The following is a 20,310-nucleotide window of genomic DNA, read 5'->3' as shown; positions in this document are numbered from 1 at the left end:
CGGCCCAAGGTCACACATCAACCCAAGCCTTTTTCCAGCTCCCCTGATTTTCAAAAAAAGATATAATGGTTTACTGCCAAAATTCGATAGTAAACTGCTAAATGAGCCAAGAAAAGGTACTAAATGTGATGATACTGTCTAATCCACTGATTGTATGTAGTCCATTTAGTTTTCAGTAGTTTAGCGAACATCATGGCCACAATTATTTTCAATTATCTATATCATAATCAATACCATACCCATTAAAGTTAACTTAAGCACATTCCAAGTTCATTAAAATATAAATATAATAATACTAAATCAAATATAAGTGGTGGTGTATTTCATTTCTTAATAATGAATCAGGGGAAATTTACTGTTAATAATGAAATTAATCTTTCCAGTTAAACAAATAAGAAAGGGAGGCTTTTATCATTGCCAATGAAATTTTAATATAAAAAATTAAACATTTTGATTTTTAATATTTTGTTCTTTTTAAAAAGACCTTTAAGCACCTTCTTTTCCATGTATGCTATGGCCCTGAAATAAGGCTCCTTTCTATGTGTAGGTTGTTCACCTGATGCAAAGAAATTTTGTCTATTTATTATATTTTTTGCAGAGGTGTATACAATAAATTAAGCATCTATGTCTGAAATAGCACATCTCAGATGCAGGATTAACACCTTCAGTCAGAATTTGGCCTCTGATAACCTTTATAATGTGTACATTTGGGTTTGTAAAGAAAGTGATCAGATACTATTTCTCAGTGTTTTCTCATTAGGCAAAAAAATCTTTTAATTCTATTTATAATTCTCTTTTCCCTCCTCTCTGTTCCTTGTCATCCTTCATGGTCTGCTTGTGTGTATGCATGAAAATGTTTATTCCAATGCATTTATTCTGTGGGAATGAGTCCTTTCTTTTTTATTAGCATAAAAAATAATTCCCTTCATCCATTCTTAGTTACATAACATCTATTTCTGAACAGGAACAGCAGAAAATAAGGAGCCATCATATTCATAGGTTTTTTTTTTCCTATCTCAATGTATAACCTCAAAGAGCAGCTGCAAAACTTGATGACATTTACAGAAGCAAGTGATTTTTTCTTTATTTTCCAGTGTCCCTTTTGCCCCCTTTCTGCCCTCACACAAAGAAAGAGAAAAGATGCAAACTCTGAACTGTAATTAACAATGCAATATCTGAGAAAGGAGATGGATTGGCAGAAGCCAGATAAAAGAGATTGCAGGAAAATGAGCTTGCGCATAATACCATACTTGCAAAACAAGCCTCTGATATCTCCCTCTTGACATGGCCTCTGTTGTCTACGAGGGCAATCATATCCAACTGTAATTGTCTAACAATTGTTCCGCACTGAGAAAATAGTTCTGATTACAGACATTAACACGTTTAGGCATTAAGTTTCCCTGCTGTAATTACCCTTGAGCTTAGTCTCACAAATGAATTAATATGCTGATCGCCTGGACTAATAGAACTAGCAAAAGAGTGATGAATTGCTTCCAAATCAGATAAAATCAAGCATGACATCATGTAATTAATTTCTTCATTGGGGAAAGTAAGAAAGGAGGGTGATGGAAAGAAGATAGGTTGCCTCTCTGGGTGGGATCCTGCCTTCCCCATACAGATGTGACCAGAGAGCAGGGGTGAAGGACTCTGAAGATGGTAGGAGATCCATTTTCTCTGAGTGTTATCTGCTTGGTTTGCTGCCTTTTGCTTCTTTTCTGTACAGCACTAAGAAATAAGAGCCAATATTTCAGTCCCAGAAAAGACAAAAGAATAGAAATCAAGTAGAAGGGGAGTGATCCCAAGGAGCCCTTCCAATGACACTGCTTCCCCATGTAGTTGATGATGTGGTTCATTCTATGGGAAACCTGCAAAATGAACTGATGTGGTAGCGGTAACCATGAGATTCTCATAATGTAAAAGTCAGCCTTAAGATTATGACGGTCCAGTACAGCACCACCAGTATACATGACAAAAGAGATAAGAAACCAGAGAAACTGGGACAGAATCCAGGATCTGAATCTGTCTCTCTGTGGCTCCACAGATGGCCACATCCTTTTCCACAATACCATAGTTTCAGAATACAACAGGATGGGTTGTCACTATGAGGATGTTACCAAATAAATTTTGGCAGAGGGTGCATCTACACTGTAGAAACAATGCTGTTTGACCCCACTTCACTGTCATGGCCCCATCCTACAGAATCCTGGAATTTAATAATAATAACTTTATTATGGCCATTTGGCCAGCACAGAATCCTGGAATTTGTAGTTTTGTGAGGCACTAACACTCTTTGACAGAAAAGGTTGAAGATCTTGTAAAACTAAAAATCCTAGGATTCCATAGGATGGAGCTACAGCACCTAACGTGGTGTCAAACTACATTGTTTCTACAGTGTGGATTTTCATGGCTTATTTGCCTGTTTGAAGTACTTCTGTCTATAGAATTCTATTTTTTTTTCTCAACCTCTCTCAACGTGTCTTTATTTAATTCATTTTGAGATAGTCCAGGCTTTTCTTTGACAGATAATATCTAAAATCTTCCTCTTTTTTTCTTGATGTTTTGCATTTTTCTAGAATCTTTTGCATTTTTTTCTCTTTCCATTTCTAATTTCAGTAAAATAAATTAAAATTAAATCCCCAGCTGACCATTCTGTTCTGTGGTAGAATTCAAAGATATAGCCGTGTTAGTTATTAATGGATCTGAAGAAGTAAACTTAAGTCTATGAAAGCTCATGCTGCCAACTTCTTTCTTTCAGTTAGTTTCAAAGGTGCTACAAGATCTCTCTGTTAGATGGTGTTCACACTAACCTGAGTGGTGGTGGCAGTACAGAAATTCAAAATATGGCCTGGTACAGATTAGAAGAAAGGGACAGCAAGAGGCCGCAATGACAACCACATGGCTGTGGCAAGGAGCTCTGAAATGGAGCTCCTTCCCATGATGCTACCAAGGCACCATTTGTGCAAGGGTACAAGGTGGCTGGCAGTCATGGCAAATGCAGAAGTGCTCAAGACTTCTTTCAGAGGCTGTAACCTCTTTCTTATCAAACAATTGTGTTCCAGATTTTGAACTGTTCACCATACCACTCCACCTTCTATGTCAAGGAAAAAAAAGGAAAATCAAATTCAGAAATTACACACGTCAGCTCTGCCATAGAACATACCATATATTACCTACTGGCACCATCTGCGTAAAAATAATCAGGTTTATATATCATGCAAGGTGATACTGTACCTGATTTGGGTCTACGAAGATGTTCTTTCACAACCACTTCTTCAGATTCAGGCAAAAACCTGTCCCTCATCCACTGCAGATTCCTCAGTCTTTTTTCTTCCTATGAACAATAATACTAGGATCAGACTAACTCGAAGCTTTCATGTTGCTGCTACAAAACCTTCATAGTGGAAATGGAATACCCAGGGGAAGAGGGACTATCACACATGTTATGTGGTATGGGACTATGTTCTCAAGTGATCTCAATAATTCAGGCTGTGTCTGCACTGCAGGAATAATCCAGTTTGACACCACTTCAACTGTCATGGCTCAATGCTACAGAATTCTGGGAAATGTAATTTTGGGATTTCATCTTTTCTGTCAGAGAGCACTGGTGCTACAACAAACTGGAATTCCCAGAATTCCATATCATTGAGCCATGACAGTTGAAATGGTAGCAAACTAGACTGTTTCTGCAGTGCAGATGCATCCTTATTCAGCAGCAAGAATCTGGTTCTTTCTTGGTCTCTGTCTCTCTCTTTTTACACACTTCAATCTTAAAATGTCAAAATGTATTAAAACACTGAAGGGTAAGAATCATGTTTACGTCTTGGCTCCTTCCCAAGTAGCTCAACATGACATAGCCTTTCTCTTGCCTCTTCTTTCTTTGTGATAGAGAGCTTTGGGGAAGAGGAGAGGCTTCAAATAGAGGCTTCAAATAGGCTTTGCAAATGGGGAAAGCTGGCTGGTTTGATGTAGTCCGTGAGCTTCCCTTTCCTTTCAGCATGTGGACTTTGCTAAATGAAGGCTAAGCCAGAAGTTATGATTACAATTTCTGTCTCCAGATTTTGAGAAGTTGGAGCCTGAGGGCTCCTGAACCCATGGCAATGTATAGGAGACATATCATTTGATGGCATCTGCATCAGTGGTTGCTGAACATTACACCCAAACTAGGTTCAGCACCTTGGATAGCTCCCTAGAGTTTTAGACTACACCGGCAGCAGAATCACTATGGATACCATCAGTTGCTGGTGAGGAAGAGGAGATTAGCAACATGGTTTGTGGCAATCATTTCCCTTTTTAAAAAACCCTTTAAAAATGTTTTCTTACAGTTGCCATGAGCACCAGGAAGAAGTTCTTCTCAGTAGCCACTGGCTGGTGGCCTACATCACTTGTGATGTCAACCTTGCAGAGACAGTGAATTCAGCTATCTAACCACAGTCATAACACTTTTACAGATTTTTGTTTGCACTACATTGCAATTATATTTTTTGGAAGTATACAACTACTAGGGTGAGGAGTAGATATACACACAAACATACTAATACCTATATATCAACATACATATACACATTTGTGTGCATGTGCGCACACATACACACTGATACACACAATCTTATGTATGTGGGAGGTTTGTTTCTTTCCTGGAAACTTGCCAGGGACCAGCAATCAGTGGATCAGGGACCAGTATTAGTCCAGTACCCACTGTTTTGAATAGCATTGGTGCTGTGCTTTGAGTGTTTGAGACCAGGGTTGAAATCATTGCACATCCATGGAAACTCACTGGGCAGCCTGTGGCAAGTTACAGTTTCAGCCTCAAAGGAAGGCAATGGCAAACCTCCACTTAACAAATCTTGCCAAAAATATCCTATGACAGGATGGCCATGAGTCAGAGTCAACTTGAAGACAGAGGTCTAATGATAAATATTGATATGAGGACCCTGCATTTCACCAGGACAGTCTATATTGTTACATTCCTACAGCATGTCCAAAATATACTCAGCTGTGTTGATCTAAAACAATTTCTAGGCATTTGCATCTCCTAGAAAGACCAAAAGCTCATCTCCTAGAAAGACCAGTAGATGCTTTGAAGTCTGATAGGTCTTGCCAACTCAAGACCTAAAGGTAAAAGTAAAGGTAAACTCAAGACCTAGATGCCAGAAAATACATTGGATTACAACAAAGATAACTCAGAACAGACTGCTGCTGGGGAAATTAATCTTCCCCCAGTAATTATGAGATAGACTCAGAAGGGACAGAGGAATAGGAGTGTATATGGTGCTATGGTCCTTGATAATTAGAAGGTCCTTGGGCTTAGACCCTGCAAGCCCCTGATCCACTACATCACTAATTAAAGATGCAAAGGAAACATAAGTTGGCCTTTGGTGTAAGAAGGAGAGATTTATTGATGCTGAGCATCTGGCCCTTTGTTGTTTAAGATCACGTGTTTTCTCTCTCTCTCTCTCTTTTTAATACAGTATGTTACTAATAAAATATTTGTATGCAGTCAGGCTTTAGAGCAAGCAAATGTCCTCTAACTGTAATTTTAGCCTGGTCAAGGTAATAGACCTTTCTCATTAAGTCCCTCCAAATTTCCAATCTATCCATGAACGTGAAAAATCTGTGCTAATTAAGGCCTGTCATATAGGCCAATAGTGCAGAGAGAAGGTAAAAAGGTTTCCAGAGAATTATTTTAAAGCCACAGAATCTACATTAATATGAATGGGATTTTCTGAACTTTGCAATGCCATACTGTAGGGTTTTTTGGGGGAAAAGAATAATCAAACTATTGAACTGTTTAAAATATTAGGGCTTAACTGTTTACTTAGAGCTAAAGAAGAGGCATTTTACTACAGAGTTCAAACAAAATTTATGATGTACCTTATTTTGTCTTTTATTTTGTAAAGGAACTGTGTCCAACTGTTTTAGCTGACAGCCTTCTTGTGTATTATGATTTTCCTTGAGTTGTTATTGTTGTTATTTTATTCACTTATATTGCACAATTATCTCAATAATCAGACTCAAGGCAGCTAACAATATGTTTAAAACAATACAGTTTAAAACTATTCAAAAATTTCAAGAAAAAATATATATAAATTATTAAAACAATTAAATGAATTATAAAAATAAAAAACATGGAAGATTAGAAACATTAAAATTTATGAAAAGACTTGCATGGAAGGTCAGGTCGAGGAGATCGACTACTCTCTTTTTGCCAGCAGCTGAGGACATTTTTATTTAGATAGGTGTTTGGTAGGTCAATTTTGGTTATTTAGAATTTTACTTATTTACTTATTTAATGTGGTGCACTGTTTTAATTGTTTTTACTTTTATAACACTTTTAACAATTCTGTTTTTAACTTATGTTTTAATATTAGCATAATTTAATTATTTTTTACTTTTGTAATTAATGTTTTAGTTTTATCTTCTTAAAATTAGTGTAAATTGCCTCGAATCCCATTCTGGGAGAAAGGCAAGATATAAATCCCATACATAAATAAATAAATCTTAAAATCAGAGCCATGCAGCATTAGAAGCCCAATCCAGGCAGCTTCTAAAAGCCTAAAGGCAAAACAGGGTTTTAACTTAATGATAGGAGAACATCTTGGAGAATGTCCTCCAAGAGAACAAGGATGGGGAGATGCTGGCCTCCCTAGGGAAGGAGTAGCAAAGTCTGAGAGCAGGCCCTCTCTCTTGAACTCACTTAATAAACCTGAGAAGATGGTGGAAGAAAGAGAAGGATATTCCCAGACAATTTTAGAGCTCTAATGGGCTCAACAAAGGAAATCCAATTCTTCAAATAGCTTGGATGCCCAGAAATGGTCCAGCTTCCAGCAGAGCTGTTGCAATAAGGGAATTCTGTGCTCCCTTTAGACAGTCCTAGCTAACAATCTGGCTGCAACTCTTTGGAGCAGCTAAAATTTCTCAACACTTTTCAAAGACATCACAGTAATTCAAATGGGATTCTGTGGGATGTCTTCCTAAAACCTGAATCTAAAAGTGCAATCCTGCACAGATTTCCCTGGGAGAAAGTCAATTTTTATCCAAATAAACTCGTGTAGCATTTTGCAGCACATCTACAGCCATGGATGTTATCTGACAGCTTAACTTCCATTTACTTCAGAAAGATAAAAATATCCAGTTGGAGCCAGAATGTGCACAAGTCAATGCTGCTGTGATATTAGGATCCAAAATGAGGCAGGGAACTAATCTGAAGAATCTGTCGTCCCCGGAACATTCTAAAAAGGATACTGCCTGATATCACCAAATCCTTTGCAAAGGAAAAGATGTAAATAGGGAGAGCATGTTCCTTTTAGCCCAGTGATTCCCAAAGCATACGGTACCACCCCCAAAGAGCAGTGGAACAACTCAGGTGGCAGTGAGGAGGAAGGAGGCAGCAGAGGGGTCTTCAATCAAAGTATTGGTGCACAAGAAAGACAAGGGGAACCAGTGGCCTTTAGGACCATAGTGGGGATGAGAGTTGCATGAAATTTTTATTTTCAAGTTCCCTTAAAACCACCAGGCAGCCTCACTGAACATTTTGTTTGGTGGTTTTTCCTGCTCATTGCCCACCTACCTGAGCTCACTCCCATGGTGCTATTTTGGGATAGATTGACTGACTGTAGTGAGGAGGTAGAGCAAGTGACTGCAGGGAAGAAGAAACAGCAAAAAAGAACTTTCCCATTTAGACCTTGCTGAAGTTTTAGGAGCTTTTCTGGGATCTGTCTGGCAGATAGGAGCTACATTGCTGCTCCTGCTTTCTTTCATTGGACAGGCTGAGAGAAAAGGTAGGGGAAGAAAGAATGTTTGTGAGAGAGGACAATGAGAAGCTGTATGAGGAAGACACATCCCCAGGGAAAGAAGGGAGGAGTGACCAGGGCTGATTCTTCAAAAGAATCCTTTGCCTCTCTCAGATTGAGAGTCCTTCCTCACTAGGAAGAAAAGAGGGAAGCTAGCTGTGTCCCTCTCTGCTCCAGTGAAGAATGACTGAAAATGCCAGAGAGAAGCCTTTTCCTTTGCACCCGGTCACCTTGGGAGCAACAACTGAGCAGCCAGTTGAATAGCAACCGAGAAGCCTCTTGCCCACATTGGTCCTTACAGCAAGACCAGCATGGGAACAAAGCTTCTCAGTAGCTGCTCAGCCTGTTGTTCAGTTGCTCCTCCCAAGTGATTAGATGCAAACAGAGCAACAAGTCAGATTAGTTGTTTTGAATTTGCAGTAGAACAGTAAATCTAATGTCAAGATATAGGCATTTGAAGGTGCTAGGGTTGTTGCCCAAGAGGAAAGGGGGTGGTAGCCTGGAAAACTTTGGGGATCACTGTCTTAGCCAATATTACATTAAATAGTCTCATCCACTAAAGTGTAGCAATAGCAAGTGCATTTCTATACCACTTACTGATGTACTAAGCAATTTACAAAGTGTAAGCTAATTGCCCCCAACAAGCTGGGAACTCATTTTAGCGACCTACAGAAGGATGCGAGACTGAGTTGACCCGGAACCCCTGGCTGGTTTTGAACTCACAACCTTGTGAGGCATTTAACCACTGTGCCACCAAGGCTCCTTCATGTTTCCATGTAGGCTTCATGTTTTCTTACTTGAGATTCAGATCTGCACTGGGTTTTAGCCTGAGACCTGGAACTGGGAATCCATTAAATGTCTGCAGTTTTGGTAGGGGGTGGTGAAATTTGGAGGGGGTGAGCACATGCATGCCATTTTTTCCTATCACTTTCATCTCCTTTCTATTTTGTCTGCCCATAGCTGGAGCTTTGGATGCATTCTTGCCTCCCAGATTACCAGGGAAATTGGCTACAGAATGAATGTGATCCACTCAGAAATGAGAGGTTCCAACACAGCTAGAGCAGTGTTTCAAAAGAACATTTATGCCCTCAAGCTGAAGCCTAAGGTAATCATAGGTTGGCTCCAATTTGTGACCAAGATATATCTGTCAGCTCTGTCTGTTGAACATCTGGTAGCCATGATATGTAGTCTAATAATAATCATCGTGTATGCAAAAGTACTAAAAAAAGAAGAAGGAGGAGAATAGTTTATCATGGAGACATATATCATCTGTGAAACAATTTGAACTAGTTATTTTATATCCCTTTAAATAAAAGACACAGAGAGTAATGTGCTGACCTTTCTACCTCTTTTTTTTTTTTTTTTTTAGAAAACATACTTGGCATTATGGAAATAGTCTACATCAGAGTGAAGTATAATTTAATGCAGTTTATTATCACTAACAAGGGGATGGACCATAACTCTAAAGAGATGGAACCTCAAGTGGGCTATGAAGGTCATTTCCTTGCATCCAGTAAGGAAATCTAATATGACACAGTTTCTGGCTTTGCATTTCAAAAAGGAGAGTGGATAATAACATTTTTATTTTAATAAATACTAAAAATGATGTTTCCACAATATAACACTGTACTGTTAATCCTCGGATGTCAAACTGGTACAACTAAGATTATTTGCCTATATCGAAACATGGGTTTCTTTTCCTCTGAGTGTAGAAGTCACTCAGCTAACATGAATATGAGGAAATAATTCTCAACTCCTTTTCAAAAACAAAGACCTAGGATCTATGGTTTCACAGTCAGAACTATTTTCACTTCCTGGTTGTACATGTTCTTTCACACAAGAAGATTTTTTGGACAGGATCTGTGTGTCTCACACACTTTGCAAACTGACTCTTAATAATAATTCTGTTATATACATCACCATGACAGAAAAATTAAGGGACACTTAATTTAGCGGGACATATCTTCAATCTCAACATTTTGGAAATTAAAATGTTAATTTTGAATTAAATTCTAATTTGTTCAAGTTTGATCACGCTGATCAACTAGTTTGTTAGTTTATTACCAAAACATTCAAAGAGTGGAACTTTTTGTGTATAACTGGGATGCTTACAAATAGGTTTTCCTCTGTTTTCTCCCTTGAATAGAAGTTTCTAGGGATTGCTGGAATTTTTATGCATCTGTCAGGATCAGACGTGTGGAAGTAGAATATGTGCCTATAGTGTAATTTTGTGATGTTTCTGCTTCCAACAATACATTAGTTAACTACGCTGTTACTTTTCAGCACATTTTAACATAAGCCAATATTAACTAAAGTATGTTGAACAAGTCTGCCAAATGCCATACAGTTTCACCCCTCCCCAGCTTCAAATGTCACTATTTTACAGATCACTAGGTGCCTTTAAAGACTGCAAAGATTGATATTTAGTGATGCAAAGAAAAGGTTGGAGTTTATTAATCCCAATTCTACATTTTTATATTATTCTCACCAATAAGGTGTACAGGGTGAACGCTGACTGTACTTTTCTCCTCAAGCAATACCAGGAAAATAACCCTTTACTTGCTTTTATTTATTAGTTTAAAAAGAATAGGGTTTTGTGCATAATTCTTAGCATAAAATTGATAAGATTATTATATTTATTAAATAGATAACATATTCTGTTTCCTTGGAGCTTCAGTATGGTTGCTAGATTTTCAGGAATGATTATTAATATATTGAACATACACTTGTGTTACGGCACACACTTACAGAATACTGTGTCACTGGCTTCAGGCTTCCTTATAGGGCAACAGTTTCACAAGAAGACCCCACAAGGGTGTCTTTTACCAAAGGGAATCTACTCTTGGGCTTTTTATATCCCCTTGGATTGCTTCTTAGGTGTCAGATTCAACTGGACCAGTCAAATAGATTCACTATTTTGTAGCAACTGTGGTAGATTGTATTTTCTTTAATTGTGATATTACTTATCAAAAATTGTGACATTGGTCACATGGCTGTGACCTCAGAGGGAGTGACCCATGACAGTAGCAGTGGTAGGATGCTGTGTAAACAGCAGTACAGAATTGCTCCAGAATGCTCCAGATTTTTCTGGAAGATCTGGAACAAAATGTAGTTTTTTTAAAATTTACTTTAAAGCATGGATAGCTTGAATTTGGTTTGGAACTGACCTTCCCATGTGAAGACAGTCCACACTCAAATCGGGGCTTTGGCCCTGTGTCGTCTTGTCAGGTCATCATGAGAGCATGGGGAAGACAGTTTTAATGGCCCATGCAGACGTGCCCTAAACTTTGAAACTGAAACCTTTGGCTTTTGATACCAGAAAACATAAATGCTACAGGAACTCATGTATTTAGGCTACAGTCTTATATAAGTTTTCCTGAAAGTAAGTTCCAGTGAGCTCAGGTGGATGCATGTCTGGGGTGACATAGATATCTTAGCCTGTTAAGAAATGTTCTCGTCAGTTAAAAAGAACAGCGTGTAAGCTGGAATCCCATTCCCTTTGTATATGGCTACAAAGCACTAACATGAACTGGGGGCAGAGAAGGGAATATTTCTTTTAGTGATAACCTCTTGTGCCTCATATGGCATGATATCTTTGATCCTGTATTGCATTCCTTAATCTGCCCCCACCTCCCATCCAAGACTATGCACTGGCAGCTAGTGCTCAGAAGAAGACTTTTAAGAGTACTCAAAAGATAAGAAGAATTGGCATGGAGCACATGGGTGGGGTAGAGGCTGGGATCTCTCTAGAGACAAGTCTTTCCCCAGAATTGCCAAAAGCTGCCCCTTTTTCCTCCAAAGACTGTGCGGTTGGGATTGCTGCGGCCGGGCGGCTCTCTGGGCTCGGGTGTCTGCTTGCGCATCTGCGCACCGTCCCAGAGAAGCCGCCTATGGACCTTTACATCTCGGCGTCTCCAGCTTGCCAGGACTAAGGAGTGTTTGCCACAGCTGGGGGAAGGCGTAGAGAGGGGCGTTCCAGTGGCAGCGGAGCGCTTAAAGCCAGCCTGTTTGGCCTCCTCCTTCATCCCGCCCCTTTTTCCTCCAAGGACTGTGCGGTTGGGGTTGCTGCGGCTGGGCAGCTCTCTGGGCTCGGGTGTCTGCTTGCGCATCTGCACACTGTCCCAGAGAAGCCGCCTACGGACCTTTACATCTCCCCAACTGCGCAACTGCGCACATGTGTAACATCTCAGAGGAAGATGGGTTGGGTTCCTGCTAGCTGTATAGTTGCAGTGATTGATTGTTTGTATCTTTCTCTGCTACTGTGGTGTGTGCTGAGGGGGGGAGAGTTTGGATATGGGATGTATGCTTGTATCAGCTAGTATAAATGTTTTTATTTTTGTTTTAATTTTGTTGGTAATTGTGTTTTAACTGTATTATTGTAATGCTGGATTTTGTACTATTGTTATGTTGAACTGAATTTTGTTACCCGCTTTGATCAATGGAAAAGCGGGCTAGAAATAATAAATATTATTATTAAATATTATAGTCAGAACATGGGCTTGCTTTTATCGTCTCCCTCCCTGAAACACCCTGGACAGCTTAAAAACATAGGCCAGAATTCACCAAGGCAATTATGAATGTATAACCAACCAACTTAGATACATAACTACATAGTGTCTCCTGGCATGACCCTCCCATCCCCACTTACCAGGCAGCTGCTGCTGCAAGTGACAAGAGTCTGTTCTCCTGTCTGTATAGGAAGTAGCTGACTAATGGTCCCTCATGCCTCTGTGAGTGATCTCTAATGTGACAGTCAGAAGCAGGGTCCCTGTAACAATTCTCCCTGTCACTTATGCAAAGGGTCATTTGTGTGAGAAGTCACTTACATTAGAAGTTCGGTGGGAACATCAGGCAGATGCTCCGCAAGCCACAAAGGGCAATGGACCCTATCAGTCACAGCAGCTGCTGTCCAGTAAGTAAGGATTGGGGCAACTTTCACAGTCCCTATGAATCCCCTAAACTAGCAAATTTGAAGGGATTGTTGTGAATGTATAACTCTAGGTTATACATTTATAACTGTCTTCCACTGTTTCTTTTAAATGGCACATTTTAAGGATACTAGATAAGCCTTCCATATTAAATGCAATGACATATGACTCACAGTTATGCTGATTCTGATACCAATGTATGTTATACCTGCATTCCCCAACAATATATAGCTCCCAACAGAACCAACTCACTGAAGTGTGCATTTGGAAATGGATGTCTGTTTTGTGCCTCTCCACAACATTCAGGTCATCCTCAGTGACAAGTGGAGTGTAACTCCTTTGTGGGCAGCAAGGACATTTGAGCTGAAAATCAAGAAGAAAGTAAAATTGGTTTTTGTTCCCACTTAATCTGAGAGAGATGCTTATACTTATGGAGGTGAAATGACAGGTTGGGGGAGAAACCTGCTCAGTTTGCATGAAAAACTTGTACACATTTTCTTATGCATTTCTCGTTATGTATTTTTGCAGCTTTGCCTAAAATACACATTTGGGTGAGCAATATATATACATACAGTGGTGCCTCGGGTTACGAAATTAATTCGTTCCGCCATTCTTTTCGTAACCCGAAAATTTCGTAACCCGAAAAGGCTTTCCGTTAGCACTGGAAAGCCTATAGCTGCACTTTGCATTTGAATTTCACGCCGAAATGAATTTCGTAACCCGAAAAATATTTCGTAACCCGGAACAGTTTTTTCCAATCCAACTTTTTCGTATCCCGGAAATTTCGTAACGCGATCATTTCGTATCCCGAGGCACCACTGTATAATGTATTTAGGTGAGTACAAAATATACAAGTTTGAACACATTTTCTGAGTTTGAAAACTGAGTTGCAAAATCTGGAAAGATGTGAATTTAGATAAATAGAAACATAAGTCAGCATCTCTAATATAACTGGTGACTCAGGAGTGGAACCGAATGGAGTGGAGTCTTCAGCAATTCACCGCTTTAGGACAAAGTTTCAACAACTATTTTTCATAGGGTTAGATATAGGAACTAATTTATCCTTGCGTAGCATGATCCTCCTTTCTGATATTATGCACTGATATTATTGCTTTGACTATCTGTGGATCAGGAAGAAGCCCATCTAATACCAAACACTCTTAAGAATTTGTCCAAAGCAGAAAAAATAAAAATAGAGTCCGTGATTCCAGCTCTACGTGATTTACTTTAATTAAGAATAAGTGGGATGACAGTAATTTGTAATTTAATTGTAATTTTAATTTAACTTTGAGGGGGGGAGGTGGAATATAAATAAAGATAATCATCATCAACAACAACAACAATTTGGTGAGAGAAAGGGATCAACATCTGTACCTCAAAAATGTTAGTAAGATTCCACAGTGGCACTAGGACTGATGAGAGTGATACAAGTGTTGTAAATGTTTTAAGCCCAGAATCAGAACAATGAAACTTTGGCCTCAAACAGATGGGCCAAAGGAAACAGTTTCAGGCTGCTTTGGGAACATGGCATTTAGATGACACATGTCCCGGAAACCGTGCCACACCTGCTCTAAGGCAGGAAAAGCAGGACTGAAAAGAAACTTCTCTAGTCCAGAAAGTGCACCCCTTTGACCCTGCATATAAATGCTCCAACACGGGACTGGTCTCAAAGGAGCACTCCATCTTAGCCCTAACCTTAAAGTGGCATATAAATGCACCAGTGCAGGTGCGCATTTAAAAAGGATGGAGCGGGTGATCAGGGGAGCAATGCAAAGGAAGGGAAAGTCTGCCACCTCCAATGGCTACAAGTACAACATACACAAACCAAAAAATCCAAGATGGGGTGAAGGGGGGATGTAGGGGGGCATGACTGTCCACTGCCAGTTTTCCAATAGAGGATTCAATGGGATGGCATCTTGACAACAGGCAGTCAATGGTGATGTGTTCCTGTAACAGTGCATATGGATGGTGAGCATGGCTTGATAATGCACTGTGCCTTGGGACCAGCTGGTGGCATCAGCTGAGTCTTGACCCACTTTTGGAAGAAGCTTTGGGCTGCTTTTTCCCACCCATCTGCTTGACCTCTTTGTTTATTGGAACCTAATATTCTGAGAACATAGGTACACCTCAGTTAATGAAGTAGATATGTTCCTGGGCATTACTTCTTTAACAGAAAATTTGGTAACAGTGGGGAAAATAACATGGGAAGAAGACGGAAGGAAGAGCAGTTTGACATGGTGCAACAAACTTTTTTATTCAAAATGAACAATAAGAACATGTCAACTAAAACAGGTCAGGTAAGCCTTGTGTAGGCAAACAGAAACATTTGCATAGGCAAACAAAAACATCCTAAAGACTACTTGAAAGCTTCTTCCAAAATGCATGTCGGGATAATTTTTCTTTCTTTCATTAGCTTCCACATTGTGCATCGCAGCTTATGAAAGTCAAGCTGCCTGAACTGTCCCCAGTTTAAGATGATGAAGACTGGAGACAAGGAAGCCCATTATAGGAGCACCAGGACCTCACAAGGAATGCAAACCACAACTTGTCACTATAACATCAGAGGGTTCACCCTTTCTTCTCGTATAAGTCATAACCCCTGAGGCAATGCAAACCTCAACAAAATAAAAATATTGCAAACAGGAAGAAAAGAGTATAAACCACACAAAAGAGAAGGAAGAAAAGAAGAAGAAATACTCAGAGGGAAGATAGAAGCACAGCATTTCTCACAGAGGAACTCCTTGGAGAAACAGGACATAAGGGGATTTCCCGGCTGAGGATAATGGTATTGTGTCACATCCCATAGTGTCAGTGGCATTGAGGGAGCATGCAGGATGTGGTGGTTGCTGTTTTGGAATGAAAGCATTGGTGGAAAAGCGACTCCCTAATACTGGGATCCTGAAAGGGTGCCAAAATCCCATTTTTGGTGGTTAGAAACCTTGGACTGGAGTAGCTAAGCATGGCAAGAAGTAAAGTCAGATGTTACCAAGGCATCTTACTCGGCAAGTCCAGACAGAACTACAACCACTGGAAAAGAAACCCAGAAAATGCTTCTCAAAAAGTCATCAGTACAGTACTTGGAGGGGAGCTGAATAGGAATAGCGGAGCCATACTCCTTGAGCTTTCACAGGGAGTGGGTGAGGGGTGGTATTCTTCCAAAGCCACTCAGTTTCAGAATATTCCAGAACACGGTCACAAGCAGGTGCAGAACTCCTGATTTATGCACAGAGACTATAAGAACCCATGTTTCCCTGTACCTGAAGTGCTTGGGCAGAGTGTGTCAACAAGCTTAATATCAAAGCACATTAAAAGCACTGTGAGCTCATGCAATGATGGCAGAAAACAAATGTCACCATACATTGTAATTATTCCTATGTTCACAGTATGAATTTATAAGTGCACTTCCATGAAGCAAATCAAGATGGTTGTTCTGTGAATGTGTCCTGAGAATTGTGGAAATAAATAAAACTGTGTAAGATTACAGGAAGTGCAATAGTGGTTTTCCAGACTGGATTACAATAATAGAATCACAGAATCTTGACATTGGCCATCCAGTCCAATGTTCTGCCATTCTGGTATACACAACTAAAGCACTCTTGAAAGATGCCCATCTAAACTCTGCTTTTGCAGACCTCCAAAATGTTTAATTATGCAGACGTTCATTAACAAACATAGAAGAATGGCAGGGGGTGGTTGTGACAGGGGCATTCCCCAATAAAAAGTGCATGGAGATCAGAAAGGAATGGATTGTACTAGGGCTCAAGAGAGATTCTGGATTTTGTTCCCCTCCACTGAAGACCTGGATCAATGAGCCTTGCAGGATTAATTCTCTCTTTCATTTCCCTGATTTTGGATTTCTGTTATTTTAAAGGTGGCAACATTAACTATGCAATCCTCTCATGATTCAGAATGGAATAAATCATTTCTTCATATGACTTTATGTAGTTGTGAATATCTGGCAAGGAAGTTGTAAATCTAACTTTATTTACTTATTCAAGACACTTAACTGAATACCAACAACCCAAACCGCCTACATCAGTCAGTTTAATAGAGATGCATGGACAGTAAAAATGTCCCAAGCTACAAACCACCATCAGGTTATGCAGAAACCTCAGATTTAATCTTCTGATAAATTATTCAGTGTAATCATGAGTCCAACACACTATTTAATGTATATCTTGAGGTCAAATTAACAGCAGTAATTTTCCATTGCATTAGCGTGTTTGCTAATATATGAGAACATCCGCCCCTGCCCTTGCAGTAATGGCCTCTGTTAACTCATTTTGTTGTATTAGGAAATATCGCAAACGTTTCCCACCCAAGGCCAATGGGCTAATCTATTCAGCAACCTTTCAACTAATTTATAAGCTGTTATGATGGCATTTTCTACTATTGCTTACAAAGAAAGGAGAGTAGCAGTATGGAAGAATGAATGGAATTAGATCCCCATTTGGAGCAAAAGGATTTCCTTTTTTGTTTGGGTCCCCAAAGGAAACTACCCAAGATGAACTCAAGATGCTGCACATTCCCTTCCAGTCAGCTGTCCATCTACAGTGATTCTGCAGAAAAGGACCTAATAATGGATTTTCAAAAGGTCTTTGAGAATATGATTATTAAGTGAGAAGTTGTGGAAGGGTGGTTGGAGACAGGCAGTCACAGTTCAGGGAATGCTGTGAAGGAGGGGTCTATGGGGGAAGAAAGGATTCAAAACTGAGCCTGGTCTCTGATAGAAGGCAGATGTAGGGAAATTGTCTAAAGGTAGGGAAAGGATTGCAGAGAGAGGATAAAGATCACCTAAAAATAGGGGAAACTATTATAGAATTATGACAGTAAGCCAGGAGGAGTACTAAACAAGGTTTTGGGGAGCTGTGAATGATTAATAGGTTCAGGGCTAAATGTGTGGTCTAATTATGTTAATAAATTTCTACTTGTTCATTCTTTTCTTTTCCAACCGTGACTGTTCCCTTTAAGTTTTGACAGAGTCTGCCCATACTTACCAATGAACCACACAACCACTGGCTCATATTGGGATCACCTTGAGACCCAAGTACCTGATGGAGCTTGAGGTGAATGACAAGAGCCCAAAGGCTTGGAACTGAAGGGCTGCCCTGGAGAAGGGATTTATCACAAACATTCCCCACCAAATGTTTCTGGAAATCCCGATGTATCTGCACCCCAGCTTTGAAGTAAAAAGTTATTATTTGGGTCACAGTGGCATAAATTGTCCATTTCTGAATTAATCTAATGACTGATATATATATATATATATATATATATATATATATATATATATATATAAAAAAATCAAAGGTTAATGGGACAGAATCATTGGAGGGATTTTTTGGTCCACTTTTAGATAAGTATTATTGCTTAAAGTAATAATTTGTTCTTAACCTCTCCTTGGAAGGGAGGATGTAGTCAGCTTTCTTGAAAAAAACTCTCACTGTAACATTCAAAACCACAAACTGCAGGTTTTTCTGATTCTGATTTCAACAGCGTCACCGCATGATTTTTAAAGCTATATTTGCCTGATGAAGAAGCCACTGAGCTTCAGATCAGAAGTTCATGTAAAGTTTTTTGGGTTTTTTGTTTGTTTGTTTGTTTGTTTGTTTGTTTTGCCTAATAAATATTGCAATACTGGCTTCAGTACTACCATACAGGAGAAAATCATACAGGAAAAAAACAATTAACAACAGAAGAGTAATTTCCCTTAAGATCCAGCTGTCCCTGTCCTGTTGGAAGCTAACTGTGCCTTTCTTAAGCAGAAAACAATGAATTTATCCAGGAGTTTATGTGCTGTTAGATCTAGGGGGAAAAAACTTTTAGGTGCTGCATAGGTATAACTTGCCAATTGTAGTCCAATGAAAGTGTTTCAGCTCCTACTTGTTTTAAGGCTAAATTGAGTATCTTTAAATCCACTTCCAATGCTACCCCCATTAAACCCATCTTGTAAGCAACACAGCCCTCCCAACAGAGTCATTTATATACTGTCAGAGAGTGAGGGGATCAGTGGGGATAGATGTAGTAATTTAGCATCTAGGTATTCCCCAGTGGCTATGTGTGCTGTGACAGGCCTCTGAAAGACCTCGGTGGCAAACTGTACATGCTTTGGAACTGAGGTTTTGCCCCTTCCTGAAATCATGTGTGTGTGCGCGCGTGCATGTGTGTAAAACGCATACATCACAGACATTTGGTTTTGCCTCAACTGAATTGGCCTGCCTATACACCCACCGTTCCAGGCACTTTGTTCTTCCCCAGACAGCAAACTACATTCAGGGCTGCAAAAAGACTAGGCCTAGACATCTATTTTTAGTAGCGTTCAAGAACCATAAAAAAGAGGGGGGGGGGGAAATCCTTTCGTTAAGACAAGAGTGTGGAAATTTTCAGTAAAATGAAAACAAATTGCTCTAAGTAAACCATTTGTCACACTCTGATTACTTTGCTGCCACACTGGGGATGCCAATTTGTCATGCTAGATCAGGGTAGCAGCAGACTGAATGAACAAAATGGCAGGCTGCCTTCTGGCTTTTTGCTTTAATCTTTAAGGAGAACATAGCTCTCTTATCACAGCCTCTGCCTCATTTATGGGCAATTGTCATGACCATTCTGATATGGGAAGGCAGGGGGAATTCTCCAAATTTATTTGGAGTAATTTTGGGTGGGGCATGGAGAGAAAAATGGTGACTAGTTGATTCAATCTTCAGACAATTCCAAGGTACTTATCAAGACTAAGAATTAGATTCACATAGCAGTACTAAATCTTTGTCTGAACTGTTTTACTTCAGATTGCAAATAGGGACTCTTCTCAATCACTTGGATGTTCCTTGATCTAAACAATGTTATGTGGACCTTCTTCATCTTCCTAATATGGCAGAACTTTCTAAATATGGGGGATTTAATAAAAGAAGTATCCAACTGCAGCCTGACTTGCTACAGTCAGCCTGAGGTTATCCTCTTCTTGGTTCAACACTTCTTTGAAATGTTTTTCAAAGTTGGTGTTGATTGCTTGCCACACCTTGCTCCTTCCAGGACCTGGGATGTAAAAAATCTTTGTAATTTCTCTTGTCCTTGATTTATTTTTTAAAAATAAACTGTTATAAGATTCTGGCATTACTAGATTTTTATGTTTATTTTTTGCAAAAGCTTCCTTGAAGGAGTTGTTGTTGTTGCGGCTCCAAACACATTGGCTGGTAATCTGTTAGTGATTTAGGATGGTGGAAGTCCAACGTACGTCATCACCGCTCACTATTTGAGTCATTGTGGAAGTCCAAATTCTCTTCCAACTACACAGTCACCATCCTACCTTGTAAGTCATCCAGCCCAGCCCCCCAACATGGCTATTTCTGGGTTGTCACAAAGTGGGGGAATCAATGGCAATGATCAAGTTATTTTCTTTGAGCTGGATGAGCTTCAAGAACATCAACTTGGACCAAGTGACTAATTCTCAGGCTATAATCAGACCTATCTCAGGACTGTGGTTTGGTGTTGAAACCATGCATATTCCTTCTGATTTATAGGAAGCCAGGCTATAAACATGAGCGTAAAGGTAATAAATAAACATTCTTCCAAAATTTCATCATATTTCAAAAGAG

At 39.6% G+C, this 20,310-nt stretch overlaps 1 protein-coding gene across 1 annotated transcript in view; it reads right to left on the bottom strand.

The window, feature by feature from the left end:
- The window catches only part of LOC149305338 (uncharacterized), a 148,092-nt gene that overhangs the window by 10,629 nt on the left and 117,153 nt on the right, over nt 1-20,310 (bottom strand). Inside the window, exons 7-8 of the mRNA XM_089477953.1 lie at nt 12,971-13,081; nt 3,232-3,331 (exon numbers count right to left, since the gene is read on the bottom strand). Of these exons, the coding sequence (XP_089334079.1) occupies nt 3,232-3,331; nt 12,971-13,081 (211 nt within the window). The remainder of the gene's footprint in view (nt 1-3,231; nt 3,332-12,970; nt 13,082-20,310) is intronic.

This window comes from Sceloporus occidentalis, unplaced genomic scaffold (assembly GCF_023333645.1).
Source record: "Sceloporus occidentalis isolate IW3139 unplaced genomic scaffold, rSceOcc1.0.p SCAF_12, whole genome shotgun sequence".
Taxonomy (NCBI): Eukaryota; Metazoa; Chordata; class Lepidosauria; order Squamata; family Phrynosomatidae; genus Sceloporus; species Sceloporus occidentalis.
This window is presented reverse-complemented; position numbering and strand designations above follow the sequence as displayed.